We start from the raw sequence: 11,531 nt of genomic DNA on the forward strand, positions 1-11,531 counted from the left end.
CAGTTTAATTTTCATTTTCAAATATCCATATTTTGTTTTTAGTATTGTATCTGAACTTTAAACTGATGTGCAAAAGATGGTACAATCATGTATTGTCGTGTAGGGAGACAGCTGTGCAACAACATATGCCAGTTTTCTCAGTGGGATGGGACAGCTGCTGCAGAACTAAATACTGTGTAAGGCATAGGGAGACACACAGGGTAGCCTAATCAAAGCTAATGATTGTGCAGATTTTCTGCCAAGAGACTGCTGACTATATTGCCTGTTCACAAATAGCAAATACATCACAATTAATTACTGTAAAATTAACCTATTACTAAACAGTTCAATTAACGGGTTTGTGTTGCATGTGAAAATATTAATATTAAGAAATCTGTACTCTATTAAGGTTCGTTCTTATAGTTTATTCGTTCAGGCATATATTTGACAACTAAAAACGGACCTTCGCCTTTATAAAGAGTTTCGCCGTCTTTCGTACTGTCTCAGTTGTCGGTGAGGCCGGCGGGGCGGATCCCACACTAGAGTGAAAGAGCAAATAAAGCAACACAACAATAATAACAACTTGGCCGTTTCGTACATTTCGCTAGCAAGCTCCCCTGTGGATATATAACATCAAGGTGGGTGAATCAGGAGTCGTGCTACGAAGCGAACGAGGCCGGGGCCGCCGGCTGCTGGTTAGCACGCGTCGCTGTAGCTACCAGACAACCAAGCTAGCAGTGCGTGAAGATGCTAAGTCAGTGGTCTGTGCTAACGGTAGTGTGGCCAGGGCCATTTTACCAGACCTCGTAGATAACACCGGCGAGCTGGCCTCACTGCTACGTTTTCTCTGGACCATAGAACTGGCAGCCGAAAATACAGCTTTGTATCCGAAGTTATAGTGAAAATATTCTGATAAGAAGAAGGATTCAGAAAGGTCCTCTCTCCAGTTTACACAGTTAGACTAAAGTTCGCCAGTTGCTATGCTGAACTGGTTTGGGGGCTTGGGGTTATAGTCTGCTACTCTTATTTTGTTAAGAAGCTGCACTTTATGTTTGTACTGTACGTCGTTTACACCTAACAGATTACATCGATAGTACATCACCTACCCTGTAGTAGCTGCTTATCTGTAAATTAATGTTTTCTTGTGCTATTAAGGCCCACATTAACCGTTCATACTTACACTCGTTATTCCGTATATTACTCGTATTACACATTTACTTTTTGAATTCATAGCTAATGTGTTGGTGACATATGTCTGTCTGTCTGTCTGTCTGTCCGTCAGTCTGATTGTCCAGGCCCACTGTATCATGCAACTGGACGGTGACGTTATCTGAGGTAGAGCAGAAACGGGAAGTTGATTTATCGAATAGTCGACTGAAAAAAACAAAACAAAACATAACAATTTTTCTGAACAATGGTAATCACTTGCAGTTTTGCTTAGGTTCCTGCTCTTGAATGTGTGAATAATCGGTGGTTCACTTAGGTTCAGAGTTTGTAAACTGATACCTTTGTGGTTTGAACTGTTGGTCGGATAAAAAACAAGCAATTTGATTATGTAGATTTGGGATTTTGGAAGTTGTGATTGACCATTAGGAATGCACCTTTCCATCCATATCTCTCCTCATACCAATACCTTGACTACGAGTATCTGCTGATAACCATTACCAGTGAAATAACAATGCTCTCTTTCCCAAAATAATAAAATCTATATGCTTCACTGCATGAAATTTATTGGAATCATTTTTAGTCAACCAGTCAAAGTTTAGATGAGGTGAGGCAGTGGAATGGCAGTAAAAAGAAAAACAGGGGAAACAAGTGGCAGATTGATCTGTAATGGAAATAGTTGTTAGCTGTAGCCCTAATCCCATCATACTTTCTTCATTAGTCATCATGCAGCATTTATTGACTTCTAATAATCTCTTCAGTGTTGGTTTGGAAAGGTTTCAACTCATGCTGATGACAGTCATTTTCAGTTAATCTAATGTTTATGAATTTGTATAGTTTTTGGTGGAGGCATCTCCTTGTTGCCACCAGAAGTTAACCTTTCACACTTAATTTCTAGATGCCCTCAGTAATGAATGCAAATGGGACCGTGCAGTCTGCCAGCCCAGATGTGGGATCCGCTCCAGGGTCAATGGGCAGTTTTGCACTCGGTGGACAGTCTGAAGTATTGAAGCAAGTGCTGGGTGTCATCGACAAGAAGGCCCGCAACATGGAGAAGAAAAAGGTGAGTAGTGTTGAGAGCCATTTGTCCTGGATGCATCCTGATTACAACATGGAGCTACGTCGCTGTTGTGTAAAGAATGAGGCATGACAGATGTCCCTCTCAGTCCATAGCTGAAGTGCTCTAACAGCCAAAACACTCACATCAAGAATTTCTCTTCTTAATATGTGTGGTAAGTCATTACTCTTTGTTGCATTTTTGATTGTCTATTACAGAGCAAACTGGATGATTACCAAGTCAGGAAGAATAGCGGGGAGCGGCTCAATCCTGACCAGCTGGTGGGTACACTTTGTCATTTTGTCCAAAACCACAAATAATCCAGTAAGTCTTGCAAAGATACTATAACCTAGTGATGCATGATTTCATCTTTTTAGGAAGCCCTATCCAAATACCAGGAAGTCATTAATAACTTGGAATTTGCCCGAGAGTTGCACAAGACATTCATCGCACTGGGACAAGATGTAAGGATCACTGTGGTTTCCTGAAAATGTTCCCTCAGTGGTGTCCACCCTCACTTGCAGTAGCTGGACCTTATGTGACTGGTGTATATCATTAGATCCAGAAGGTGGTGAAGAAGTCTGCAAGGCGGGAGCAGCTGCAGCGGGAGGAGGCAGAGCAGAAGAGGCTGAAGACGGTTCTGGAACTGCAGTTCCTCCTGGATCGGCTGGGAGACGACACTGTGCGGCAGGACCTGAAGCAGGGAGTCAGCGGCTCACCGCTGCTGACAGATGCAGACCTCACAGCTTTTGATGAGTTCTACAAGTTATTGGGGCCAGACCGTGATCAAAACGTCAGGTTGGTCTAAGGCATCGGTAGCTCTGAGATGCAAAAGACTTCTTCTACTTCTTTTTTCCTTTTTAACAAGGGGATCAATACGACTTATCTCTACAATTGCAGGTTGGCTGACCAGTATGAAGAAGCATCTGTGCACCTCTGGGACCTCCTGGAAGGGAAGGACAAGGCTGTGGTTGGAACAACATGTAAGTCCATTTTAATGAAAGCCTTTGAATGGTTGCAAGCAGCAGAGCTCAGTATTTTCATTAATGGGTGTTTTGGCTGAATAATTTCAGCACATGCTTTAAATGGAATTACTTGCTGGTTTCTTAGTCTTCTGTGATATTAAACTGAATATCTTTGGGTTTTGGAGTGCTTGACAGACACAACAAGCAATCTGAGGACATTGACATGGGGTCTGAGAAAACTGTGATGGGCATTGTTGGCTATTTACTGACATCCAGAGAGAAAATAGTGGTATAGTATATATTAGTATTGAAAATAATCAGTAGTTACAGTCCCACTGCAATTTATAGCAAAATTAAGTTAGTTTATGGAAGACAAACTGGCTTTATTTATATGCCCAGCTGGTTGTGAATGTTGTTGGCAGGACATTTTATCACATGGTTGGTGACAAAGCAGTTATCAGCAAGCTTTTTGTTGGCCATAAATAATTTGTCACATCCTTCTGAGTGATTCCACAGAAAGATAGATGAAGATGGCAAATGCTCTAAACAAAACCTCCTTGTCAGAAGGTACTGCAGGCCATTAGCCAGTCTTAATATGTTAATGTAGCATGTTCATTGTATTTTGTTAATGCAGCATGCGGGCAGTGCTCTGATGTGAATAATCAGGGCTTGGGGATATTGGTGTACTGCTTTCTCAGCAATCTGGCCTCAGGACTCGCACTGCTGCATTCTGCTTGGGGGCTGAGCGCTGTGGGCTTATCCTGACTCAGCACTGGGGCAGGGTGCCAGTGGCCTTGTCGCCTGTGGTTCCACTGGTCAGATCTCTGGAGCCACATTAGGATACTGGTGACCCAGTTCACTGTAGCCAACCCTTTCACCTCAGTAAGGAGGTCTTATTTGGTGACTCAGGGTGATATTTATTCAGACAGCAGCAGACTTTTTGACCTGAAGCACAAGACGGTAAAGGAAATAACACTGACCTGCTTTGCCTGAAGAGCCGAAAGTGGAAACGCCTGAGCTAACTAAAGGGCTCTGCTAGTGTTTCTAGTGAATCACAAGTCATGATTGTGTTGTAGTGGCATATTTCTAATCTAGTCGGTCAGTGATTATGGGCATTTTGGTCCCATGCCTGCGACTTTTTGTTTTAATCATTAATTAAGGACTGTTGCTTAGTTGGAGGTTTGGCATGTGAGGCACTGAAACATATTCTCTTTATTAGCTTCTTACTCCTGGCATTGGGGTTCATCACAAACTGTACAGTCATGGGTTTCCTCGCTTATGTTGTCAGTTATGTTATGTTGTCATGTTGTCTTATGCCACTGTCAGTCAGATGTGAATACTGACGCTTGTAGAGGAAATATTAAGACTTGAAACTAACCAGAGCCTTCAAGGTGAATAAGTAAGTTAAGTGTGTACCGCAGCCAAAATCCTGAGTTTGGGGCCTAATAAAAGCACTGTATTGGGCTTTGATTATGATAACATGCACAGTCTGGCTGGCTGAATTTGGTAAAATGGTCATGTGGCCTCATTGCATATTGTAACTTTGTAAATATGATTACTGAATATCAGCTTTCATAACTTGTCTTTCCAATAAATTGCTTGTTATGTTCCTTGTCTTGTAGACAAGGCACTGAAAGAGACTTTGGACCAGGTTCTGCTGAGCGGATACTTTGACCGGGTTCCACCTCACCAAAACGGAGTTTGTGAGGAGGAAGAGGAGGAAGAGCCAGCCTCAGCAGCAGCAGCAGCCTCGGCGGCGGCAGCGGCGGCGGCAGTAGTAGTTGCTGAATCGTCAGAAGCAGAAGAGCAGACTGTCGATCCAGGTCCTGACCATTCACTGATGTCGTGCTGCATGAAACACTCTATTTTTAAAATGCTAATGAAATCAAGCAATACAGAAATCAGCGCGGCATTCTCTAAAATTATTTTTCTCTTTACAGAAACCGAAATAATTGAGGAGTTCACAGAGCCCATTGCAGTGGAAACAACAGAGGTCAGATTAACCTGTCCTTTCCAGTGAGGTCACTGGACTGATTATATTTAGCAGTTTTGTGCTGATGTGTTTTTGTTTTTTTTCTTTCTATTTTTTTTTTTTTTTTAAATCCTCTAGTTCATAAATAGACAGTTCATTCCAGACGGCACTTACAGCGGCAGTGAGAAGGAGCAGGGGGATGAGTGGACCACGGAAACAGAGGTATGCTGCAGGGATTATGTTTGTCTGGGACTGAACTTTGCATTTTATAGTTTTGTGTTTTGCTGATTATTTGTGTGCTTTGTTGACTGAATGACCATTTTAGTATGTCTGGCTCTAACTGGCTGGGACACATTATTACATATGTTTCTAGTATTTCAGTGGAAGTATATCCAGATCTAACCAGCACATTTAAAAACGGTATACTAAGAACATTTTATAGAAAAACAGCAAAAATTCAAGTGATGTTAAAACCTTTGTATTAATTGTCTTGATGACATGATGAATTTGCACCGTAATGAGTTGATTTAGATGGACTTGAATGCAGCATTAGAAAGCAGAATTTTGCAAAGGAGGATATTTCAATTAAAACTATTTAGATCTTGACTTTGCCTTCGTTTAATAGTGACAGTAGAGATACTGACTTGACAAATATTTGTCAGATGTTTCATCCAGTTGGACAGTGTTGGACTGAAAACGCACACATCTAACGTTACTCACCAGTCTGTCTTGAGAGTGATAGTCCATCATAGTTCACCTGCTCTACAGATAGTCCCCGAGATTCACATAGCTTGTCTATTAGATGTAAGAGGCATCACACGGGTTTATTTTCATTGGCCAGTTGTTGTAATTAGTCCCAGAAGTTTTTAGCTGAGATAAGGACTCATTCGTTGGTAGTTGAACTATGGGTTATCGAGTCTTTTCACACTGATCCAGATTCCTTAAAAGATTTTTTTGAAGTAAATGTACTATTGATTAATAAATTGTAAGAGACATTGAATACACAGTGCAGCTAGAGTTTCACAGTGATCCTGTCCCCAGATGAATGTGCTTTTAATGCAGCTTATTTCCCTATCATTTACATCACTGTCATGGTGACTTTAGCTGCTGGAGAGAGTGTTGTGGGTTGTTGCTGCTAAGCACTGGACACCGGAGAGTTTGCTATCAGCTCTTAAATCACAGATACAGAGTACATCTCTTTTAATCTAGTCCGGTTTCTAAAGCTAGTGTTAATGTAGTTGGAAGAATATATGTAAGTCAGAAGAGGAGCTAACAGTCTGAGCCTTGTCTGCCTCGGTTTTCTGCTGGCCCAGTCACAAGAGTTGTAAAGTTATTAATTTATTAGATATTGTTTTCTTATCACTGACCAATAAAACTATGCAGTAATGTGCTTGCAAACTTTAAAACACAATATTAATACTGAGACCACACAGTGTTTAGCTGCTTGTGCTTATCACATTACGTTGATCATTAATGTGGGAGAAATCTTAGGCTACTGTCTATGTCCAACGTGATTACAGAGACACGGGGAAACATGAGTTTATTTGCTGCATCACATGAAGTTTTGAATGAGGAAATCTCAACTCTCTTTTAAGGGCACAACAGCCTGTTCAAGACAGGGCTGTCAAAGTGGGTGTGAAGTGGGCATTACGGACACCCCCTGGGGCATTCACAACGCTGGCTGTTTGGCTGTGGTGTAATTCATGCCCTGAACCAACTTTGATTCAAAGTTGATGAAAAATAAAGCATTATAAGTTCTTCAGACAGCTGTGAATTGTTTTCTAGGCACTACACTGCGTGTCATAGGCTCAGGCTCCGATGAGAGCTGTCAGACAGGTGTCTCAGCCACCACCCTGCGGTGGTATGATTCTCGTGATAACTCTGCAGCATGTGATTTCCTCTGATCAGTCCCAGGGTTTTGTGCAGTGGGTGTTCAAGCCTTTGATGTAATTTCTACACTGGAATGCTCACATTTGCATGTTTAATTGTCAGCTGTGAGGTTTCAATTTACAAACTATGATGTGAGATACACCCACTGGCAGCTTCAATGACTAAACCAGTTTTCCAGTTTTCACTTATTCCTCCTGTTTCTTATACGCCTGCGATGTCTGTCTTTTGCTCTTAGGCAGTCAGTGCCATGCAGCAGCAGCCTGTGCAGCCTGCGGCTTCCCCTATTGCCCTGGAGACCCACCCCTTGAACTTGGCGTCTCCTGCGCCGGCTACTGACCCCATGGCCAGGAAGCAGGTGGTGCAGGACTTAATGGCACAGATGCAGGGAACGTACAACTTCATGCAGGTGAGGACTTTGTGCTTGGAAGGACTGTTGAGTGTAGATTTTCAGCATGGTGCTCATCATGTCTATGTTCTCAGGACTCTATGCTGGAGTTTGACGGACAGCCTATTGATCCTGCCATTGTCTCAGCGCAGCCTATGAAACCCACTCAGAGCATTGATTTACCACAGATGGTGTGTCCTCCAGGTATGTTTCACAAAGAGAAACTCAGTTCTGATGTCATGTTATGTGTAAAATTCACACTTCAACACTTGAACTGGCCTTTCTGGTTTACTAAGGTGCAATACTCAAATCTTCTTAGTTCACCCAGAGTCCCGGCTATCGCAACCCAACACTGTTCCTGTCCAACCTGAGCCCACACAAGTGAGTAATCAAACTTGAATGGACAGCGCTGATCTTGTAGCCACCCTGAAGAAATGTTAAACAAGAGTGTCATTTTTACTTTCTGTTCTCAGGTTCCTATCGTCTCCCCAACTCCGCCACCCATGTATCAGACCTCACACACGCCAGATCCACGACCCTCAAAAGAATCCATCGACCCCATCCAGGTAAACCATGCTGCTCTGTCATGTCTGTCCTGTCTGTTCATGTTTGACGTGCAGCTTGATAAATTTTGTTTTTGTTCTGTTTAAGAAAGGATCAAAACGCAAGTAAAGGACTGAGTCCTAGTCCTGTATTAAGTTGAGTAAAAGTAGTGAAATTTAAGTATGAGGAGTCTGGAAAAACACTGGAATCACCTTGTAAAAAACTAGCCTTTGGCTAACACTGGCACATTTACAGTAATGTATGATTGATGTGCGCTGTCCTCTTTAAATAAACTTAAGAAAAAAATAAATAAATAAAAAATAAATGCTCACCTTGTGTAGATTGAAGTATTTTATTTAAGTATTTAATTGTAGTTTTCTAAATTATTCAGATAGCCAGGACAAATGCCAGGGACACGAGCAGCATACATCATATTAAATGAACACCTGGCAAGAAAATGCAACAGATTTGAATTGTGAATCCTGTACTTAAATCTGAACGACGTTTTCTGACCTCCTGATGTACTTTCTCACACAGCAGATAAAAACATGTTTATTCATCTTCCGTTGTGTTTCCCATCTTCAACAGACCATGTCCTTGTCGTCGGAGCAGCCTCCACCATCGACGGCTCTCCCGCCTGCCTCTCAAACGCAGGTTTTCCAGCCTGTTTCCAAAGCTCCTCACAGCAGTGGCATCAATGTCAACGCAGCACCATTCCAATCAATGCAGACAGTAAGGCCTTTGTGATGACACGCTGCCTGGTGTTCAATCCAAGAATTACTCATGTTGTGAAATAAAACCTGTATTTAAACCATTTCATGTTAAAGTTGAGTGAAAGACCAAATCGCCTGGTCTGTCATGCAGATTAAAAGGTGTTAGAAGGACGTTGAGCATTACTTCCAGTGGAATCAAAATAGAAATACATTAATAGCTCCCATTAGAAACTGCTTTATGGAGTCCTGAGGTGCCCTCTCGTCATATTGCAGTTGTATGGGTTTGCAGTGAAGCAGCTTTATCCAGGAAATAGTGAGTAATAGACTTTACTCCTAATGAGCGTGTGACCTTTCCTCTGGTTTTGGCTTCACCACAATGTGGCCCTTGTTCGCCCCTCAGGTGTTCAACCTCAATGCCCCGGTCCCACCAGCTAGTGAGACGGAGGCTTTGAACCAGGCCAACCAGTACCAGAACAGCTACAACCAAGCCTTCAGCAGCCAGTCGCAGCATCCTGTGGAGCAGACAGAGATGCAGTCAGAACAACTGCAGTCTGGTAGGCAGATTTTCAGTCTTTTATTCATTATTTACTTCTTGGATTAATTGTGCAAGATTGCGCTTTCTCTCAAGTTTGACTGGAGGTTGACATGCATCTGTTTTCGGGCACCCAATCACATATTTTTAGTAGTCGGTGCCTTTCATTCCCAAGACCAGTCAGGAGGCCATCAGCAGCCTTCCCAGCAGGGCCCAGGCTTCGGCAGGCAGCCTCAGTCCTTCTACAACAGCAGAGGCATGTCTCGTGGTGGACCTCGCAATGCCAGGGGCATGATCAATGGCTACAGAGGCTCATCGAATGGATTCAGAGGTAAACTCACAGCCCGCAGCCACAAGTGAATCCAGTATTTTCAGTTCAACCCTTTTCAGACGTGGAATATGTAACATTGCCGCTTTCATGTCTGTTAAAGTAGGACGGATCCAGTGGGTGTCTGTTACATTATGGCTTTCTTCAGACATAATAGGATCTTTTTCTTTTGTCCTTCAGTCTCCATCTGTGAATGATTTTAAAATTAGTGACCAACATAAGAGTGATTCCGTGAAATAAAAGTCCCCGTCGGTTTCATGTTTTATTATAGAACTATGCTGTATGAATGAAAGATGTCCAACATCAATAATTGTCAGACCAGCATTCTCTTAAGATGTTGACTAGTTTTGCTTTTTTTCATGTCTCTTTTGAGATTAGTGCAGGAAAAACAATAATAGAGACCTAAACCAATGTTATTTTCTTCATAATAAATGTATTTCAGTGCTTAGACAGAGGAACAAGACATACGTTTAATCTTTCTGTGTGTATTGACCCTCATTCTGATGTCCTCAAGTTAATTTCACCGCATTCTGATTCAATTCAGATTAGCTCTAATGGTTTTTTTTGGAAATGACACCCAGCTCAACCCAGCAAGATTGTCTCTGTGACTTTTAAGCAAAATTGATGCAGGCATACGTTGACATTTAAAATTGACATAATATGGAGCATGTTTGAGAAGGACTGAAGAGTTGGAGCTTATTTTATTCTAATTCTAAGTCGATGCATTTTAAGTGTAAAATCTTCTCATTTTTCAGGTGGCTATGATGGTTATCGTCCCCCATTTGCCAACACTCCAAACTCTGGTTATGGACCGACTCAGTTCAACACACCTCGGGATTACTCTAATGGGAATTATCAGAGGGTATGACAGAAGAATTCAGACCCCCACGCTGGCTTTGTTTATGTCATTTTTGCTGTCTGTTGGAATAGTTTCTAAAATGTCTTCTTTCCTCTGTTGCTTAAGGACGGTTACCAACAGAACTACAAGCGCGGAGCTGGTCAGGGACCCAGAGGAGTGTCAAGAGGCAGCACTCAGGCAATACGATCCTGAAAAGGCCTTTCATAATGACTGTGACTAACTTGCACCACACTGAAAATTCAAAATTCAAGAATGCATTTGCCCCAGCTCACTCATGTTCTCCTATGTTCGTTCTTCATCAGTGGTATTTTTCCTGTCTCTTAAATCAAAGTAATGCCTGCTTTGATATTTGGAAATATTCAATCATTTAAAGTCTAACACACAAGCTAAGCTGTAAATCCAGTCATCGATTTACACAAGCCTTGTGTTACAATATTCCTGTAAACTTGAAAGATTTCATAAGTTATTTTTTGTATGAAAAAATGCACCTGCCACTGCTGGTCCAATCCTTGGGAGTTTATTCCCTTTTTCAGTTCCTTTCTGTCATTTTGGTTCAAAAAAAAAAAGGATTTTTTTGTTCGATGAGCTCCCGTTTCCTTGTTTGTAAATTGATGTCGCTTCAAGAGTTTCAATAAAGTTGTGTTGCATACCCATGCTTCAGCCTCAGTTTTCTGCTGTGAAGTTCAGGCAGTCACACGGTTAGAGGGCAGAGCATGCTACAGTGGATAATTTACAGGCAAGTTAAAGATGCATAGGACACATGAGAAGACGAATTCCGCTAAGACAGCTACACATTGAGACAGGTGATGTGATCATGGTTGTAAGTTGTCTTTATTAGAGTATTAATATTTAGCCTGTGTTGAAGGTCAGTCCAAGAATTTGGGCCAGTAAAAGGAGGAGGGCTGATTTTATAATCTCAGACTGTTGCTGGGGTACATGAAACATGAGCCGGTCATTTGTGTGAGTCTGACTGGGTCCAAAGTTCCAGTCCAGCATCATTAAGAAGTAGGTTGGTAGTTTTCCAACAATGGTTTATAGGTAAACAAACGGCAACATTTATTACACCTCTCTGCCGGAGATGACTAACCCACCTTATTATACAAGATTCAATGGTGAGATTGAGTTTATAATTAAGTGCAAGGGA

At 41.9% G+C, this 11,531-nt stretch overlaps 1 protein-coding gene across 1 annotated transcript; it reads left to right on the top strand.

Annotated features, from left to right (window-relative positions):
- Positions 1-457: 457 nt before the first annotated feature.
- On the top strand, positions 458-11,042 carry caprin1b (cell cycle associated protein 1b). The gene is made up of 18 exons (XM_070972160.1): positions 458-617; positions 2,042-2,206; positions 2,419-2,481; positions 2,578-2,664; positions 2,760-2,998; positions 3,101-3,183; positions 4,788-4,988; positions 5,106-5,158; positions 5,276-5,359; positions 7,263-7,433; positions 7,508-7,616; positions 7,732-7,793; positions 7,886-7,978; positions 8,544-8,687; positions 9,069-9,222; positions 9,352-9,531; positions 10,284-10,390; positions 10,493-11,042. The coding sequence occupies exons 2-18, from the start codon at positions 2,042-2,044 to the stop codon at positions 10,577-10,579; spliced, it is 2,082 nt and encodes a 693-aa protein (XP_070828261.1). The 5' UTR covers positions 458-617; the 3' UTR covers positions 10,580-11,042.
- Positions 11,043-11,531: the final 489 nt, after the last annotated feature.

Source organism: Chaetodon trifascialis, chromosome 10 (assembly GCF_039877785.1).
Source record: "Chaetodon trifascialis isolate fChaTrf1 chromosome 10, fChaTrf1.hap1, whole genome shotgun sequence".
NCBI lineage: Eukaryota > Metazoa > Chordata > Actinopteri > Chaetodontiformes > Chaetodontidae > Chaetodon > Chaetodon trifascialis.